Source organism: Anomalospiza imberbis, chromosome 5 (assembly GCF_031753505.1).
Source record: "Anomalospiza imberbis isolate Cuckoo-Finch-1a 21T00152 chromosome 5, ASM3175350v1, whole genome shotgun sequence".
Taxonomy (NCBI): Eukaryota; Metazoa; Chordata; class Aves; order Passeriformes; family Viduidae; genus Anomalospiza; species Anomalospiza imberbis.
This window is the reverse complement of record NC_089685.1, coordinates 52,826,118-52,846,346: the sequence shown is the minus strand read 5'-3', so window position 1 is coordinate 52,846,346 and position 20,229 is coordinate 52,826,118. Positions and strand designations below refer to the sequence as shown.

Genomic DNA, 20,229 nt, shown 5'->3' with positions numbered 1-20,229 from the left:
GTCATCAGCTTTTAATGAGGATAACCGCTTTTCTCATTTCATTATTAGATTTAAGCATATAACTCCAAAGCTGCTTACAGTAGGCAGGGAAACAAATGAAAGAAAGGGAGTCACAACGAAAACGTTTTGTTCTTGACGGAGGGGGGTGTGACCCTCTCGCGGTGTGATCCTTGTGGGTCACTTCCAGCTCAGGATAGTCTGTGATTCCGTGGCTCCACGACCGCGGGGACAGCACCCGACGAGCCGCCGCGGAGCGCGGGGAAGGAGCACGAGCAGCAGAGGAAGGAGGAGGAGGAAGATCCCTCCCTTGCCGCCCGTCCCGCCTCTCGCGTCACCCGTGCGCGCCGCCTCCCCTCCGGCAGCGCCGCCGCTCCTCCGGCCGCGGCTCAGCGCGGGGTGAGCGGGGCCGAGTGGGGGTGCCGGGCTCCGGGGTGCCGGGCTCCGGGGTGCCGGGCTCCGGGGTGCCAGGCGGGGCCGTGTCCCCGGGAGACGCAGCCCTCGGGCGCGTCCCGGCGCTCCCGGCCCGCAGGGAAGCGGGGCCGGCCCGGCCTGAGGCGGAGCCGCGCCCGCCGCGGGTTGGGCTCCGCAGCGGCCTGGTCTTCCCCCCGCGCTCCTGAGAAATCCAGAAGTAACGCGGGGGAAAGAGCGTTCTCCTGGCGTGTTCCGACTGAGAAGGGAGCGGTCCGAAACCAGCGGGTGGATCGGGAATAAACAATAAGGCAGCCCAGGGCGGGAGCGCTTGGCTTTGGGTGGGAGCAGGGAGCCGGGAGTAGGTGAACGCTGAACGCTGCTTCTGGTTTAGGTGCGCTGACTCCTGGTGGGCGATGCTGAGGATGGCATTGCTGGAGGTGACAATACGAAAGTAGTCTTTCGTCTCACAGATGTAACATCTCACACAATCCCCCTAGAACAGGCTTTGGATATCTCTGGGAGTCTGCAGCCTTTGCTTTGCTTCTCTCTCAAGCGTTCTTAGTCGGGCAAGGATTAATGGAGGTCCCCAGCCTCAGCTTGGGCTGTTAGAATTCCTTCAGCGAGTCAGAAGTGGAAATCAGGGTCCTCAGACCACAGGTTTGCTAAAGGTATTTTCATTTTAAGGTTGCAGTAAGTAGAGATGAAGCAAGTTGTGTATTTGAGTCTGGTGATAAAGACACACTTGGAGTCCTGTGATGAAGAGTTTGGGGGACAACTTGTTGCTTTGTCTCGAATGTAGGAATTAGAACTGGCTGTTCTGAAAGAGATGATTTAGCGAAACTTAGTGATTATTTCCCCCTGTAACAGATGCTCACGTTGAAGTGCTGCCCTGCAATCATGTAGGAGCTTCTGTCTTCTGACACTAGGCCTACTGCCTTAGCTCGAGGTCTCTGATACTTTGCCTTCCTTTTTGTTACTTTCACCATTATTCTCTCTTTTCAAATTACTTATATTATTTCATGCTTGATTTTTTTTCTGCTTCCTTTAGAGTGCTTTGCTAACAGGAGTAAATCAAAGCATGTCCTCCAATGAGCAGATATATATGTGCGTGAGGTTATGAACACTTCAAATTCGTGTTATTAAACAACAGGCTCCGTGTAATCATACTGAAGTGGACTTAGCACTGTCCTGATGATTACTCTTACCCATAATCTTTAATTTGTTATGCTCATATTCTGGAATCAGCTTTGCAATATTTTTTAAAACAAGAATTTTAAACTTTAACCTCAGTGTCATGCTCTTGAAGGAACCTGCTTAATTTGTCTGAAGACTTATCACTCATTCAAAAAGGCAAAGTACAGACAAGATACTGCTTCAAATACAGGATTATGGGATTCCTGTTCTTGTCTACTACAACCCATTCTGCAAAGAGAGAGTAAAGAAGACTTAAAATGGGGAGGGTTAGAAAAGCTGAGAGAACCCTCTTCTCATGCTACTTTAGCAGAGTGGATGTTGCCTGGTGGCCTAATAGGAATGGTTTTGTCTTTGGGGCATTTTTGTTGCAGAGGTTTTTAGGTGAGATGACTGAAGAGAATGGGAAGCTGCTGATTGATTTTCTTGGAAAAAAGAATCTGGCATGGGAAAACTACTGTTTTCCTCTCAAAAAGAATTGATATCATGAGAGACTGAAAAAGAGAACGGAGAAAAAGTTGATAGAGATGATCAAGGGGAGGGAATTGAGATGGGAAAGATCTGTGTGATTCATATAGAGAAACATGATTTGTTTATAGCCCATTGTTACATGGATTATAACAATGTTTTAAGTAGGGTGAGAAACTTTCCTGAGGAAAAACTTCCAGGTCATTTTGTCTGTATGTTCAAGTGGTGCCTTACCTTGTGCTTGTGTAGCAGTCGGTGGTACCACACGGGTGCAATTTTTGGCAGAACTCACACTGTAATTGTTGCTGTGGCTGGAGTTTAAGGGTTGTCTTGAGCAAGCTGGGTGGGTTCTGTAAATAAACCATGCTAGCCATGGTAAATCGTGGTGCAGTGGACTTCTATAGTTGGTTTTGCTGTCTGTAGGCTGGGAATTGTCCCTGAATTCATGTAGATGTTCTTTATATGCAGGATTACATGCTCAAGTATTAGACTGATTTTATGCAAGGAATGTGTGATGTCAAATGAGTGCTCAGTGTATGATACTTTCCTTTGTTTGCCCTCATTCTGGGAGAGCTTGTTCTGCTCTGAGTTGGGTGAAGAGCTGTGGCTCTTCTGTTTGCTTTTGCAGGAAGGTACCTCTGTCTGTGTGTGCCCGCTGCTCCTGGGGAGATGTCCAATGTTTCCAGCTACGCGCTCCGCATGGCCCGGCTGAGTGCCCAGATATTCGGCGATGTGGTCAGACCCACAGACTCCAAATCCATGAAGGTGGTGAAGCTGTTCAGCGAGCAGCCCCTGGCCAAGCGGGAGGAGGTGTACAACTGGTACCCCCCTCACAACACCTACTACGCCCTCATGAAGAAACTCCGCTACTTCGGGCTCTACAGGTGCTTCCTGTGCATGGAGGGTGGGAGCAGGACTGGAGTCTCATTGCAGTTATTTTCCTCAAGGGAAATGTTTAGTTCTGAATATGGTGCATATGGAAATAGGCCCTTGATTGTTGGCACAGAGGGCAAGGAGAGCAAAAAAAAGTGACTGCTATCTAACTTTTATCATAATTGGAACCTTTTGTGAGAAAGACTTGAGGTTTAGTTGTGGGCAGACAGTTACCTAAGAAATAGTTCCTGTTTTTGCTTTGTGGGGAAGAGAAGAAAGCTTTCTGATAGACAATAGATGGGTCTGTAGTTCTAAATATGGCAAATGAATGTGCTACAAAGAGGTGATGTTAACACCAGACTTACCATATATTTCTGTCATTGAACAGCTAATAAGTGAAATTTAGAAGAGACAGAAAGTCTCTGTTAGGCCAGAGGGGCTTTTTATTCTTCAAAATAAATAAAATTAAATTCAAATGTGATTTAAATAATCTTGTTAATTCCAGCTTCATCCAAACCAGTTGTCTAATTTCTAAATTAACTCCCACAGTCTGTATGAGGGAGAATTGTACTGCTGAAGAACATCAGCAGGAGTCAAATGCAGCTCTTTCACTTCAATCAGGTAGCACTAAAAAAATCTTTAAAAGTGAGGCTGCAAACCCTGTATAGTCAAAACAGATTACTTGTCACTAGTATGACAATAGTAACCATCAAGGATTGCATCCAGGATACTCTTGATTTAAGTAGGTGTGCCAACACTTTCTAGACTGGCTGTTTGTTTACACAGAAAGCCTCAATGTGATGCTGATGTTCTTTACTCTTCTCCTTCCCTTATTAAGTTCCTTCTCTAGCTGTATACAGAGAGTTGGTAGAAGAAAAAGATGTGTAATGAAGAATCATAGACTAATGGGGCCAGTAATAAATCACAAGCTTTTTGTTTCTATTTAGAGAAGTTGTGTTTAAAAAAAGCAATGCAGCAATCTTAGGCCACATAGGATGCAGTCATGACTTTTGAAACTCACTTTGCACTAAAAAATACAGGGACAGATTAATAGAACTTATTAGAAAGTGCTTGAGGATTAATTACCCCTGCCAGCCCCTTCATCCTCCTTCCTATTTTACTCTCTTATTAAGATTCTCCCAGTACTGATGCGATCTTCATAACTCATTCCTGAAGTCACCTGAGAGCAGTGCCATGTGCTGTAATTACTGCTCAGCATGGCCCTGTTTCCCTAGGAGCTAACGACCTGAACACAGGAGCACAATGTGCTCTGGCTGCACTGCTGAGCTGGATAACAAGGGGGAAAATCTTATTCTTGTCTCCTGCTGATTTTTGCATTTTACTGCTCATTTAAACAAAGGGGATCAAAAAATGCAACTGAAATAATACATATGTGCACACACTCTTTGTTGCTGAAAAGGACAACCCTGTTAGTTCTGAAAGTATCAGAGGAAATCTCTCATGTTATTATTCAGTGATACTGCCAGCAATGACATGGAATACATTGCATCAAGCTTCAGTATGGACTTCATGGTTAACAAAATGGATTTTTGTTTTTTATCATTAGCATATAGTTCAAAGAACCATTGGTATCTCTGCATCCCAAGAAAAAGAGTAAACTTGATTCCTTCTTCTCCACCTAGGGATGAGCATCAGGACTTCAAGGAGGAGATGAGGCGATTGAAAAAGCTCCGTGGGAAGGAAAAACCAAAGAAGGGGGAAGGAAAGAGAGCTCTCAAGAAGAAATAGTGCTGCTTGAACAGTGTCACTGACTGCTCTGGAAATGCTGGGGAATGGCTGGAGAAGGCTTGGCATGTGAGCTGTGTGTGAGACACAAGAAACATGCTGTGAAATTGTGGACTCCACCTTGGGAATGCACTTGAGTCTTTGAAGTTTTACTGGTTTTGAATTTCTGTACTTCAAATATACCGTATATTGCAGCACAGTAATAAAAAAAGTTCTCAGTGTTTTTCTTGAAACTACCTGTAGCTGTTTCAGTTTTTCTTGGTCTGGAAATTGTTTGCTTTTAATTGTCTGTTTTACTTTCTTGATATCAACACTGTTTTGTATGTGACCACAGAAAAACAAGGATTCCTGTTTCTGCAGCTGCTTGTCAATCTTACCTGTTATAATTAGTTTCATTTCAGGTAGCTCTAGTGCTATTTTTTTCATCTTTTTTTAAGTTTTTTTAGTTGCTGCTACACTCTGTTCTGTGCTTTTCACTGGACAATACTTCCCAGACCACTGCCTGCCCACAGCACTCTCACTGTACCCTAAAATTTTAGATGCTACAACAGAAGACTCTAAAATATTAAGTATTATTATATGCAATAATTAAATTTTTAATATTTTTTTTGCAGTAAACTTAATTCAGATTGCCTGGAAGACATGTATGAAGCACTACCTAAGATGATGAACATTTTTATTCATTCAGTAGGAGTTTTATCACTAGGCTTCTTTGGTTGCTAATATTAATCATTGGTGGAACTACATAAATTTGTAACAACTCAACAACTCTACCTCAACAAGATTATTAATTGAAGAGGTGCTGCGCGTGTTAAAAGGTGTTTCTGGTGAGCTGCATAGTTCTTGTTCAGTGTCCTTACTTCGTGTTACCTGCTTTTCTAAGCTCTAAGAGAAGCTGATTTTAGGAAATCTGCAGTGTTGTGGGAGAAGCACCTGAGTTCTTACCATAGTCAAACAAATGCTGTAGAAGTTAATATTTTATATGCACTGCTCTGTATGGCAGTGGTAACTTTCTCTCTTATTCTAATTTAAAATCCTTTTAGTGACTTAGAACTTTTGTTCAACTGTAATGTGCTTAATACATTTTTGTGTTCCTTGTGTTGTCTGTGGGTTGTGACCTATCTGGTACTGAAGTACCTGGAGCCTGTGATGGGCCCTCCAAGAAGTTTGTGGTTCCTGGGACATGTGTATGCAGCTGAGGGGAAGGGTCTGGTTGCCTTGAATTCACCTTTGGGAAGAAGGTCAGCATGGACTCACATACTGGGCAGGAAAGAGAATTATGCAAGTAGAAGGGTTGCTGCTGCCTGACACTCTGGCTAGGAGTGTGAGGGGTGAAGTTGTTACATTGCTTGTTTTGGTGAAGAGAAAGACCCATTCTGAACCTCTTCAGCAGAGCTACTGCAGCAGCTCTGCACAGCTCTTGATGCCTTAAAGCTTCCACAGTGGTTCTGTAAAGGAAGTATGAATGGCCTTAAACTTTGTGTTTGGGGGCACACTTGGTAATGAGTAACTTACAGCAATATACAAAATACTTGTACAACATGACGAAACTGATGGAAGTGCCTGTGAAGTAGGAGATGTGAAACAAATGGACTGAATCGTTGATTTTCACCTTTTTTGTGCAGCATTTACAAAAGCAAATGGATGCAGGGAAAAAAAAAACCTCTTTCTGAAAAAGTATAACAGAGGTTGCCCTGCCTAATTTTTCATTATTTTTCTTCTGTAATACTCATTTGCTAGAACCTGGTCTTTTCAAAAACCAAACTTCCCTTAGGGGAAGGTTGTTGCCCTTCCCCTAAATCTTCACCCTAAAATAATGATGACTCAGCCAGTATTGGAGCATATCCTAGTGTTAGTATAACCCATTGCTTGCTGGGAGCATTAGCATAACTATTTTGTTCCAGAAAATACAGCCTTCTCCTTTCCATAGCTGGGATAGAAATAGGCACTTTCCTACCTCCCTTCTAACCTGTGCTCTGTCATTTAGGAATAGGCATGGCTTGAAGAAGACTGCATTTCGTGAATCACAGGGACTAGACAGATTGGGAGTCAATCCTGAAGCATCACATGAGGTATAATGCAGTAGATGTATTTAGGAGAGGAAGGAGAGTTCCAGCCATGTTCTGAAGGGTAAGGATAGGAACATTATGCTTTACACAGCTATTGGTACAATGGTATTTTATGTACAAATTACCAAGTTTAACTAGATCTTTCTTTTCAATTTTCCCCTTAAAATGATTTTTTCACCATTGACACTGCTGTCTCATTACAAAATTCACTCTTTTCCTGAGGATATGAACTGACTGCCCTCAGAAGATGTATGTTTTAACTCTTGATTGACATAAACCTGGTTAGCTGACCTCCAAGGAGCTAACTGAGAGTCAAAACTAACCTCTTCCCAATCCTGAGCAGCTTTATTAAGTGCCACTGTTCCTTTATTTTGCAGTGCTCTAGCTATGCCTGTCTTTAATTAGACTGTGGTATGAGGTATTCATAGCTGCTGAGCACTGCTGTGATAATCACAAGCTATTTTGTAAACAGGCTGACCCAGTTGCTGTATATATCCTATAGGGAGTGCAGCTAGTGCCAGAACCTCTTACTATTGCAAGCCCTGCAGACGGGCAGAAGCTCCCTTGCATGTGACTGTACTTTGTAATGGTGGAAAGAAAAAAACCCTCAGTCTTGCTTTCTGGCAGAGCTACCAGTGTGTTAAAATATCTGTGCTCTGCTCAGAAAAGTAATAACTTGAACAAAGTTCCTCCTAATGTGGAAAGAGACTGTTCTACTTATTAAAACAGCATGCTGAGTTTACACGCTCAGAGTGAAACGCACCTGAATTTCTCTAAGGTTTTAGATAAATGCTTTGTCTTGCTTGCCTTTGCTTCCCCAAGAGTAACATTAGAATAATGATCACGTAGTGAACAGCATCATGAGGTTAAGCTGCTTCCAGGATGGGAGTTTACCCCAGAAGAACCCTGTAATGGGCAGCTTAGTCTGGCTCCTGTGGTAGGACTTGCAGCTCTGTTGTTTCAGAGAGATGGTTGTATGCAACAGCTGAGGACATTTTTAACACATAAGATAAGCTGTGGTGTGTTACTTTTGATGCTGTTCTGCTTTAGAAGAGAAATGTCAAAATGTTCAAAATGTCAAATGTTGAAAAAATCTTGATTTGGTCAGAAAGTAAGAATTAAAAAAAAATCACAATTATGTCTTAAACGATAAATATTTTTGAAAATTTGAAGTATCTGTGTACATCATCCTCTACCACTTTGAGTTTGAAGCCTATTTTAGGATAATTTAGAAAAACAATCAACAAAGACTGAAAAGATTCACAAATTTAATGTTTTATGATTTTATGTTTTTGAAAAGATTCATAAATTTGAAAGGCTGCTTTGAGGAGGGAATGACTGTGTTTTGTGTTCTTTCTTTCTTTTAAAGCAGAAAGGATATATGCAAGGAAAACAAATGCCATAGGGATCTCAGATCAATTTCCTTAAACTCAGTTCTCCTCTGTAACTGATTGTGGAACTTCTTGTACAGTCCCTTGGCAGTAGATTCTGAATAGAAAATCCTTCAAGGGGACAATCCTTCTCTGTTCATCATCTTGATACTGAGATGTGTAAGAGCAGAAACTCTTCCTGGTTTAACCTCCTGTAGGGGCAGCATAATTTCTCTCAACTGTCCAAACAACAATGGAAAACTCAAAGGTTCTAATAAAAATTTAAGAGGAAAAAAGATTGTATGAGGCAGGTAAGAGAAAGCAGAAATGAAAACAATACCCTTATCATAAATCCTAGAGGTAAAACTTGAATTATGTGTGTAGGCCAGCTATTCAGAATGGATCTTTCTGTGCCTGCACAGCTGGGTTCGCATGAAAAAAGGTGGTTTTGTCTTTTCACTTCTTTCTTCTTTCTTTTCCTTGTCCTTTTCCTCAAGTGTAATAATACTAATCCTACTACTACTACTAATAATAATAATAATGTCTTGAATACAAAGAGGAAGGAACAGACAGGAAAACATCTGAAAGAATTCTTGTGAAGGCTCAGTCACAGCAGAACACAGCAATAATGTGTTCAAATGGGGAGGAGCATAACTCTAGACAGATGTTGGAGAGACATCACCACCACACTGGCTGGGAAGTTATTTAGGGTCGTCTAAGGGGATAAATATGAAGTCAGCAGCATGATGAGCGTGATATCAAAGTGTCTTTATACATACTGTGCTGAATTGTTCTGGGTGGAATACTGGGGAAAATTCCACCAAGTGAAATATTTAGAAAAACTGAGAAGATTCCCAAGAAGTGGGTTGGGTTTATGTTCTCTGAGTCAGGCAGAGCTGGGCCGAGCCAAGTGTTATAAAATATAGCACTGGGACCACTTCTCTCCTGGAACAGGAGGAGGCAGACTGGATGACCTAATACATTTTCTCATATCATAGCTAAATCTTTGAAAACAAATCTTGCCCAAGAGCTAAAAAAGGATTTTTATATCCATTTGTTTTCTGTCTCTGCTTGAAAGTACTTCACTTCATCCCAGGCCTTCTACAGCTATTTGTAAATATTTCATAGAGTTCAGAGGGTCTCTCTCCCTCCAGATGTTGTTTCTGTGTGTCTGATGTTTGCCTCATGGGCTGCTTCAAAATAGGCTTTTAATGGTTTTAGGAGCAAAAAGCACGTGAGATCCAGAAATTCTAAAAGCCATCCTACTGCCACACACAGTGGTGTGTTGCTCCAAGTATGTAACTGTGAATGCATCACATTCCTCTGTTTCCACTACAGTCTTGCCTGGATAAAAGTGAGTTGGGTTGCTTGCCTCCCACCTTTCAAAACCAGATCTCTAAAATGTGATTCCCGGTTAAAACATCTCCAGAAGTGACCTCACTTTAGAAGCTGCATAAATACTGAGTATCTCCAACTGGCATCAATGGGATTTACCTCTTCGTAACAGGTAAATCCAGTGCCAGCCTCTGGCTGATAGTGGTCTCTTCAAGACAGAAACCTCATCTCTCCAGAGACTCTGTCATGTCTGTGCATGCCAAAGGCGCTTCCCCAGTGATATTTCCCGGCTGGAATAAATGATCCTTGTGGCTTCCTTCCAGCTCAGCATACTGTGATTCGGTGTGGATCAGAGCTGTGTAAGGCTCTCTGGGTGCCATGCATTGGTTTCTGCAGAGAAGAGAGCTTCACTGGCTCTAGGAGAGCCTCATCTGTGAGAGACTGTGCTGGCACCTGGGCGATGGTGACTTATTTACAACCAGCCACCGCTATGGGCAAGGTGAGGTGAGACATTTCTCTACTTGCATGCAAAGGAGCCTGTGTGCAGCAGGCAGCATCCAGTGCTGCTCAGAGTGTTTCTGGAGGAGCAACAAGCAATGAGGGTATTGCATTCAGTATTGAACTGGCTGGTTAAAAGGAAGTTCACTGTATTTTTTTTAATTATGTGCAGGTAAGTGTTGTTCATGAGCTCTACACCTCACAAATGCTTTCTGAATCACCAGCATAAACTAAAAAGTGAAAATTAGGCTACAGAATGTCAGAGTTGTTACTGGCAACTAGAAAATAACCTTGTAGCCTCCTTATTTTTCTTCTTGTGCACTTACTTCTGCTTGTATGCTGCGATGTTTGCCAAAATACTGCTCTGTTACCTGACACCAATAAAGCCAACGGTGTGATCTGTCTCTGTATTTTCAAACTCAAGATGCTTGATAGCATTTTGAAGTTAATTAATAAATATTATTGCCCTCTGAGGACAGATAGTAAGGTATTGACTAGGCGTGCAAACCACTTAAAAATCAGATGAAATTAAGATCTAAGATGGAGTCATTGTCATGGTTTCACCCTAGCTGGCAGCCGAGCCCCACACAGCCACTCACTCATACCCCCACCACAGGATCAGGGAGAGAACTGGAAGGATAAAAGGCAGAAAACTTGTGGGCTGGGATAAAGACAGTTTAATAGAGAAAGCAAAAACTGTACACACAAGAAAATAAAAACAAGGAATTAATTCACTGCTTCCCATGGGCAGGCAGGAGTTCAGCCATCTCCAGGAGAGCAGGTCTCCATCACATGTAACAGTGACTTGGGAAGAGAAATGCCATCACTCCAAACATGATCTTTTCTCCTTCTCCTTCCTCCTTCCCCCCTCTTCCTTCTTTCCCCCACCTTTATATATTGAGCATGATGTCATATGGTCTGGAACATCTCTTTGTGTCACCTGTCCTGGCTGTGTCTCCTCCCAGCCTCCCAGTCACCCCAGCTTCTTCACCAGCCTCACAAAAAGCAGAAAAGGCCTTGGCTCTGTGTAAGCCCTGTTCAGCAATAACAAAAACAACTCTATATTATCAACCCTGTGTTCAGCACAAATCCAAAACACAGCCCCATACCAGCCACTGTGAAGAAAATTAATCCCCCTGTAGCCAAATCCAGCATAGTCATGTAGAACACCCCAGAGAGGGTAAGAGAATTTGTGTTCATTTACCAAAACAAATGTGTCTTCCAGAGAAAGAGGTCTCCTTATATCAAAAAGGAATAACCACATCCAAGAGCCCTCAGCATAACTGCAAGCTTCGAGCATCAAAAACACTCTCAGTGTGGCCACTGCACCAAAAATTTTGCCTTTGGCCAAGGGCATACTGACAGGAATGTGGATAGAGCAACATGGTTAGGAGACTGTCCTATTTCCCACTTGCTTGGTGAGCAGCTTTCTTTTACAGGAGAGACCAAATGTCTGTGAGGCTTGTGCTGTCTTGGTGGTAGTGGGGATTAAAAGACAAGAACAGATTGTGAACAGTGACACTGACTCTGCCAGCAAAAGACACTGATGTTTTAACATGTAAGACATACATATGTGTATTACAATAAAAGCATTCATTTACAGAGGTTACCCATCCTAACTGACCTATCCCTGAAGAACAATAATTCTTAAAACTCCATCAATGTGGAATATTGCCCTGAGGAACATAATATGTCACCATGTTCTCACTCTCCCACATCAAAGCTGCAGTTTCTGTATTTGATTCCTGGTATTGATTTAGATTTTTTAAACTCTTACAATATCCTTTCTTCAGGCCAATACCAACCCTAATGGACTTTTTCTGCTCCGAGAAGAGGCTAGAAACTGAAAGGTGCAAGTTAGTATCTAAACTTTTATTAGATCAGAGATGTAGATAGTCACGAACATGTGTGTGAAGTGCTAGAGAAAAACAGCAGGTATTCAGGCCAGGGGAAGCTCAGGTACCCTGGATATTATGAAGGAAAATCCTAATACTGGAACATAATTGAGCAGTCATTTTCTGAACAGTAAAATGATTTGATTGAGGTGGTATCCTTTCCTGCCCTTTCTTGGAACACACTCAATCCCATTAGTGGGAGTTTTTGTGCCTAAAAAGGATTGTTTTGAGTTGTAAAATGTGATTATTCACACTGGAATAATAATGTGAGGCATATAACACTGTTTAGTCCTTAAAGCTGATCAGCTTATCACTGTCCAACACAAAGAACTCCAAAATCAGATATCTGAACAAGCTGAATGTGTTAAAGCAGTGACCAGGGACGCTATGGGAACAGGAGGGTCTGGACTAATCTTTGCAAAGGTGAGATGTGGTCCTGGTTTTAGTTAAGTACATCAGGCAGGAAAACCAGTGTTCCTTGCTCCTTTGTTTCCCTGTTTTCATCTGCTTCTCGTTTCCTAGGAGAGCTGCATCTTCTTCTCCAGTGTCTACTTGGACTGCATTCTCCCTCCATCTGATCTTCTACCCCATCCCTCCCCTTCCTTTTCCACTGGCTGACACTTCTGTTCCCATAATAGTGGTTGCAGGGCTCATGCTGTCACTTGAGAGTCCCTCAAATGCCACATAGGTGGGTATTTACACTGCTTTCGAATAAAAGTTGTTTTTTTGACCTTCCCCCACAGGAACATAAGTGAAGGCAGGAAACAGAAGGGAGAGCAGCAGAGCACTGTGAGGCTGACCCCAAAGTCAGCACTCACATGTGCAAGGAAACAGGTCAGCACTGGGTTCTGGTGACACCAAACAGCGTGCAGGGTATGGAAGGGCCCTATAGGCAAAGTCACTCCCATGTCCCAGTCCCATCACCTTTCCTGCCTCCCATAAGTCTCCAAAGGAAAACGTTTTGCTTTTTACTTTCTGAAGGTTTGGGCTGGGATTTAGGGAGAGGAGAGCATCAGTTTTATAAATAAGGACTGAAATAAATTATGCTTGAATCAAATGAAAGCTATGTAAATATTCCAAAGATTATTACAAGAAAATCTAGAATAGGTTATTATTTTAATATAAAATAAAGCTTAGGTTTTATTTTATATAAAATAAAGTTAGGTCAACATTGCTTTTAATAGTAGAATGAAAACTGAGTCAAGAATCTGGTGGATTCACATTTTTTTCCTTTTTTTCCCTACTCCTGTTTTACTGGCAGTCTCCACCCATCCTCATCGCTTCTACTCATGTATTTAACTCAGAGGCAAAGAGCTATGAAATCTCCATCTGCTGAGAAACCCACAGATAAGAGTGTCCAGCAGCCAAGTTCCAATCACCATCTGAATATTATCTAATTTCACACTGAAGGTAGGAATGTTTCAGGTTTAGCAGTGTCACAGAATGATAAATACCCTGAACTAGTTCTCAGGAAGTTCCAAAGGAAACAATATATATGCTCTGTACTGGAATAGTTTAAAGTAAAGGACAAGGGAAAAAAGGAAAAAGCAGCCTTGTTTTTTCTATTGCCTCACAGTAGATCAATCAGACAGCAATTCCTAGAAAAATGAAAATATATATAGTATATCTTAGAGTGGGAGAGATAATAAACTGCTATAGGTGCTAAAGAGCTGCAAAAGAAAAAAATTGTCTGCATTATATCCATAAAAATATCTCCTACATTCTTTTCCTGGAGAGCAAAGTAATTTTTTTAAGTGTGTATTATTCTGACTAGTAATCAGAAAATGACTGAACTCTGGACAACAGCCTAATTTTTGTTCTGCTTCACCTTTTCTGTCCCAGGTAACAGGGAACACAGCTGGTGTCATTAGAACCTGTGTTTTTACAAGTCATCCAGACCTGTATTTCTGCTGTTATCACTGAGAATTTGAACCAGCATTTTCAAATGTGCATGGGCCAAGCAGAAATGCTACAATTTACAGGACAAATACTGTCTTTTCAGTGCATGAAAAGGCTAAGCAATTTTTGAGATTTGGATAAATTTTAAGGCCATTTCAGACATCCCGAGTTGAATGTGTATCAAATTTTCACACCACTAGAGAAAAAATCATATCAATTATCACACCAATATGCAAATCTTGTAATTGTTTTGATTTAGGAAGTGGAAGGCTGGAGGTTTTTTTGAGATACTGTCTTCTGTTGAAAGTATATAATACAGGAGACCAAGATTAAGTTTCATCTAATATCTCTTTTGGATATTCACATTTTGGAGCATCTCAGAAAGATCTCAGAAAGTTTTGGTGATCTGTTAGGGTTTTTGGGGTTGCTTGTTTGTTTGGGATTTTGGGGTTTTTTGTTGTTTGTTCTTTGGTGTTTTTTTGGTTGGTTGGTTGGTTTGGTTTTTGCTTGTTTTTTGGTTTTGGTTTGGTTTTTTTTTGTTTTGGTTTGGTTTTTTTGGGGTTTTTTTGGGTTTTTTTTTGGTTTTTTTTTTTTTTTTTTTTTGAGAAGAGATGGAGTGTCCAAATGCTCACGAGACAGCTGTTCTCAGGTAATCATATACATTTTCTTACTGACTGCTTCAAACATTGTTCTCTGAAAGTGCAGGTGTTGATTAGATCAGACAAATTTTCTTGTGGGGGCAACCTAGGTGGAGAGTCTTGGTCTTTTAGCAGCTGGATTTGTTTTCTCATCCAAATTCAAATTAATTTAAAAAATTCTGAGGAGGATCAAGCCCCAGTGCATAACCAGGAGTTTGGTGGGAGGTGGCAGGCTTTACATTTACAAGTTTGCATTACCTGCTTCAATACCAGATAAACTGGCTGTGCTGCATTGCAGGAGTCAACCAGCCAGTGGCCCACAGATTTGATAGCAGAAACCTGCCTTTCACATCTAGGTTGTAATTTGATTTTGACCTGTGTTGATAATGAAAGCTAGTCTCTGTAAAAAGTGTTGATGATATCAATTATCAGTAGATAGGATTTCATATCACCAAGAAATAGCTACAGTTATTAACTATTTATCTTTCACCATGATGCATCAAGCAGAGAGACCAAGTAGCCATCATGTGAAGGAGTAGAAAATTCCATTTGTCACGAGGTGTGGATTCCACCAATCAAAAGGAAAGCATAGAATGAGTAGTAGATTTTTATCTCCTTCCTACACAACAATCTTTTAAAGTAGTTCTTAGGTGTTTTCTTTTATCTCATGTATTTCTGGAGGTAACTCTGCTGTGTTTCCAGCATTGGACATGACTTCTCAGTATTAGAACTGCAGCTCTTTGGTGGAACATCAAATGTGATACAAAAGTCTAGCTGAATTCGAAGTGAATGCAACCCTTCTGGAAATAATCAGAACCTCAGAAGAAAGAGACCCAATACCCCTAAAAACAATGGGAAAGGTATTACAAGTTACAGATTCATAGTAGCCTACTAATTCTACTGCTAGGGTTATGCCCTGGACATAAATTGCTTGGGAAATAAAAAAGGGCTATGACTACATTCTGTGCATTGAGATTAATTATCCCTTGGTATAAATTTCATGGAATGAATGGACTTAGTGTGTTAGTTAACCTCTATTACTCTGTTGGCTTTTCCACAACAGGCTATGTGCTGGGAGAGCCGTCTCCTATTACCTCTGCTGCCTTTTCCTTCAGAGATCAGAGAGATTTATCCCAGTGTTCAGTCCTTAGCATGGGTGTTATTTTCCAGAGTTTGTGAGCAATTTTTCACTACCATTACACATCCCCGCTGCATAGCAGGAATTGCTGATAATTATCCTCTTCATTAATGTGGCTATTAGAGAGAAACTTCTAAACTTGGCCAACTGCTTAGTCTGAACATTTGATTCTTACATACTTGTGTAGCTTTTCTGTTGACTGCACTGCAGTGCTCCAGTCACAGGAAACCCCTGGCTCCTCTCTTAGCAAGAACAGCCTGTAAAAAAATTAATTAAAATCCATTGAAATATTAAACTGAAGTTACATTTATTTACCAGTTGCAACGCTGCCAGTTTTGCACTGCATTTGAAATGCTTTTCCACAGCGATGGCCCACAGTGTGAAAGGTGAAATATAAACCTCAGTTCTCCCACCAGCACTAGTACGTTCAGAGGCTGTGCCGCCACATGTTCACAACCGAAGTGAAACACAAATAAGGATCTTGCACTTGCAGGTTTTAACCTAGTGTATTTTAGCTGGCTACCATTAAATAGATCTGCTACCATTAAATAGATCTAAAAAGGCTGTGTTAGAACAGCCTTTCTCTGAAGTCCTGCTGCTGTTCTGGTCTATCAGCTTTTCTTTGCAATGCACTCAAATACAGTTGCCATTTTTTTTTTTTTATTTATAATTAAGACCTTTTTAGCAAGAAAGCAGTTTAAACCACCTGATTTAGCAGGTGTTTCATGCACGTAAGCAGCATTTCAATGGGTGTGGCATACAGGGATTAGACACAGGTCAACGCTGTACTTCAGATGGGAACGCACGGCCAGTTTGGGGAAAGACGGCGCTAGGCAAAAGGCGGGGAGCAGCTTTGGGAACAGCAGTGGTGTTCCCGAGGGTTAGAAGGGGTCCCGATGTCTGCTGAGCCAGACCCGACCCTACCCTAGCTGCGTGAACACAGCACCAGCTCGGGCAGCCAAGGCCTGAGGTGCTGTCAGTGGGAAAACCGCGGAGGTTGTAGCGGTGCTAGCCATCGATTATTTCAGTTTTCAGCACAGTTACAGCCAGCAGGCGAGCACGGCAGTGCTGCAAGCGTGCCCGTCGTGTTTGCGAGCATTGCCCCCAAAGCCGCAGCGCTGCTGCGCGCCGAGGGATGCCCGGCATCCCGGTCCTTCCTCGCTTGGATTCCGCCGCACCCCGGGTTTCCCCGCTGCCGGGAAGGACCCGCAGAGCCCCCGTCAGCGGTGTTCAACCCGATCGCGCTGCCGGCGGTGCGCGGGGCTCCTCCTGCCCCGGCGCTCCCGGTTCCCGCTCCCGGTTCCCGGGGCCGGCCCGGCGGGGGCGGTGCCGCCATTGCGCCCCCGCGCCGCGAGGGGGCGCTGCGGTGGCGGCGGGCGGGACCGCGGGGGGGGGGCGGGGCCCGAGCCCACGTCCGAGTTCCCAGGGCGACGGGGCGGTCGCGCCGTGACGTCACGGTGCTTCCCGGTGACGTCAGGCGGGCCCATGCGCCGTGGCCGCGGCGATTCTGTGTGACGTCACGAGGGCGGCCGTGACGCGCCGGCGGCGCTAAGAGCGGGCCGGGACCGCGCTCGCCGCCCGCCCCTCGCACTACGGGTCCCGGCTGGGGCCGCCCCGGTGGCGGGGACGCGGCCGCCCCCGGCCCCGCCCTCGCCCCGGCGCTCCGGCCCAAGATGGCGGCGCTGAGCAGCGGCGGCAGCGCCGAGGGGGCCTCGCTCTTCAACGGGGACATGGAGCCCGAGCCGCCCGCGCTCGGCGCCGGCTACGCGGGGGGCGGCAGCGGGGACCCGGCCATCCCGGAGGAGGTGAGGCCACGCGGCGGCCGCCCGCCCCCGGGGCTGGGGCCCGGCCGTGCCGGGGGCGGCCCGTGCCGGCGGGGGCAGGGAGCGGGGGCCGCGGTGCGGCGGGCGCGGGTCCCGGCCGGGTCGCGGAGAAGCCCGGCTCGGAGCCTCCGCGGCCGCGGGTGCCGTGTCCCGCGAAGGGGCTGTGTGGGGCTTTGCCGCCGGCTGCCCCCGATGGATTTGGAACACTCGAAATGCGTTTTGAACCCCGGGCTGGGCTCGGTTCGCTTTGCGGACGTGCCTTTTGTGGACGTTTTTTGCACAAAGCGTCTTGGGAAATGTTAACGGACAGGGCACCGTGGAGGCAGTGAGGATGTCAGGCCTCTGGCTGGTGTCTTTCTTACATACTTCCTGTGTTTTTGGGGCTTATTACTTAACTTCCCAATCCCACGGGGAGCGAGCGGTACTACCTGTTTTGCTGGGGCTGAAGTGTGAGTTGCGAACGCTTCTGCAATGTTTTCGGAAGGGGGAATAAACCGTGCGGTAACAACACAAGGTGCTTCGCAGCAGCTCCAAGCACTGTAGGCATCCAAGGCAGACCAACCTGCCAGATGCCATGCCTCGAGTCTGTTCTGGAGGTAAATACAGATGCCAGAAGCTCTGCTGTTTGGTTCTCAGCGCTACCGGCTGGAGAGTGTTTCAGCTCAGCTTTCCCTGGAGTGTCTGTGCAGTTGGTACGAAACCTCTCGTCTCTGAGCAGCCTTGTGGCCCTGCGAAGAGCCCAGCCCACCTGGGTACCTCTCCTCTCCAGCCTCCAGCAGGGAAAGTGAGCTGGCTTGGACCAGCTGCTCTCAGAGGGGTCCAGTTTGATTCTCGAATCCCCAAAGACTGGGGAGGATTTATTTATCCATTTGATTTATTAGTAGCATACTGGATTATAGTGGAATTAGTGTGTTGAGAAGTTTGGGAAGTGCTAGAGTTCATGCTGGGTCGATGGCCAGAAAGGAGAAGTAGGGAAAGAGTCGGTCCCTATGGATGTTTGCAAGATGTGAGGTTGATTCCCTCATCCTAAGGAGTTCCTGACTGACTTGCTTGCTGAAGGTAGGCAAAATTCAGCAGTGCACATCTATTTTACACCTACCCAGCACAGTGATTAAACACCTTGAGTAATGCCAGTCCAGTCTGAACTTTCCTGAGTAAGGAGAAACTCTCAGCTGGTTGAGAAACCCAAACACCTGAAGAGTGGACTTTGACAAACACACGCTTTTAGCAGCAAAGTGAGGCTAAAAAGCTTCTGAATTTCCCAGTTATTTCTGTCATTAATAAAAAAACCTATGGGATTAATCCAATAACTGGTTTATATTGTGGCTCTTGAAACAATAACATCAATACAGCTGAGCTGCTTAAACTGAAGTATAGGAGAGAATAGAGGGAAAAGCAGTAGCAGGAGGCAAGAATTTTTTTTTTAAACATTTTTCATACTGAAGGGGGTGTTTGTGAAACTGCTCTAAGTCACTTGAACTTCAAAAATGTTTGAGACTGTGTCAGTCATTAGATTTGACTCCAAATGGTTAATTACACAGTGTGACTGCTCGTGCTTCCATCCTGGATGAGACAGAGATAAGTGGTCCAGCATGTGGAACACCTGGCCAGCAGAAGGGTTGATGGGTTGTCAGTACAGGTGTAAGTATTTAGGAAGTGTGTGGGGGATAGTCTTGGATTATTTAAAAGCAGACTTCTTCTACATTGGAAATGCTGAAGCACATGGGTCTCAAGGCAGAGCTGGTTGTAGAGTTTTTATTTTCTGACGTGGTTTTGTTGTGTAGTTAACTAGTTCTTCCTCAAGCTGTAGGTAATTAGTTTTGTTTACTGTATAAGTACACCTATTACTTCACCTAAAGCTCTACCTTAATGAAGTTCAAGCCCAAAAAATTGCTGACACAGTTAAAATGGAAACTATCCTTAATACTAAAACAAGCCAACCTAAAGTGTAATGCAAGTTCAAAGTGATATAAGTCAGAAATACTGAAGTGCTGGTAACTGACTCATGGCTGTAATGTAAGTACATGTTCTAGTGTTTTGTTTCACTGTTTCAAGACAAGGTGAACCCAGGCTTTAAAAGTAACCTTGCTGTGGAAGCCTGTCCAGGAGCATGACCTTACTTATTTAAGGTGATACCTGAAAAGGTTTCAGTTCCTTTAGTCTTTAGGGAAATGCAGTCCTGATTTCCAGAAGGCAGACCTTCAGTCCTGCACTCAGTTTCTGCTTTTGAAAGGGGAGCAGACAAGAATTTCTGGCAGATGTTGAAGTCATCTTGCATGCTTTACTTGTATGTTAGAACCCTCTGGTAAACAAGATGTTCTGTATTGAGATTGTAGTCGAGTGCCCTGTGTTGGTTACAGCTACATCACTGTCCCTTATGAATTCCCAAGGGCTGGGGCTTTGAAAAACAAATTTAAGCCATATTGTTCAACTCATGACCAGTTCTTAATCAAATAGTGAATTTATGCCTTTAAAAGTTGCTTTGGTAGCCTAAGTGCTGTTGCTAAAAATCTTCTAATAATGAGTATTATAACTCTTCTAATAAATATTATAATAATTGCTAAATCTTTTCTCCCCTATATTAAAATTCAGAATTGGTAAGGGTAGTTGTCCATGCAGTCATAGAAAAGGTACAGGAAATGGCTACTTCTTGGAGACAGAAGGATTTGGGAAGAGTAGGGGCAAGTGCATTTAGAAGGAATTTGTTCCTCTTCCACTCCCTGTTTGGTTGCTGGTGTTGGGAGGCCTTGGATGCGAGCTGGCAACCGCAGGCACAGAGGTTGGCTTCTTCCCCAGCGTGAATTCTCAGGACAAGAGATTGTTTGGATGGAAGGTTTTCAGAGTATTACAGGGTTGTTGATATAGTAAGGAGTGT

At 43.8% G+C, this 20,229-nt stretch overlaps 2 protein-coding genes across 6 annotated transcripts in view; both read left to right on the top strand.

Annotated features, from left to right (window-relative positions):
• Positions 1-680: 680 nt before the first annotated feature.
• On the top strand, positions 681-4,923 carry MRPS33 (mitochondrial ribosomal protein S33). 2 transcript variants are annotated; one of them, XM_068190826.1, is made up of 3 exons: positions 681-696; positions 2,703-2,954; positions 4,587-4,923. In XM_068190826.1, the coding sequence occupies exons 2-3, from the start codon at positions 2,740-2,742 to the stop codon at positions 4,690-4,692; spliced, it is 321 nt and encodes a 106-aa protein (XP_068046927.1). In that variant the 5' UTR covers positions 681-696; positions 2,703-2,739; the 3' UTR covers positions 4,693-4,923. The 2 variants fall into 2 exon arrangements, with proteins under 2 accessions (XP_068046927.1, XP_068046928.1); XM_068190827.1 differs by lacking the exon at positions 681-696 and having other exon boundaries at positions 2,699-2,954.
• An 11,919-nt stretch (positions 4,924-16,842) lies between these two features.
• The window catches only part of BRAF (B-Raf proto-oncogene, serine/threonine kinase), an 84,211-nt gene continuing 80,824 nt past the window's right edge, over positions 16,843-20,229 (top strand). For 2 of the 4 annotated variants that reach the window (XM_068190816.1, XM_068190817.1), the window contains exon 1: positions 16,845-17,336. In XM_068190816.1, coding sequence (XP_068046917.1) covers positions 17,205-17,336 — 132 coding nt within the window. In that variant the 5' untranslated portion in view covers positions 16,845-17,204. Of the gene's footprint in view, positions 17,337-20,229 lie in introns of all 4 variants that reach the window. The other 2 variants (XM_068190815.1, XM_068190818.1) reach the window with 2 other exon arrangements.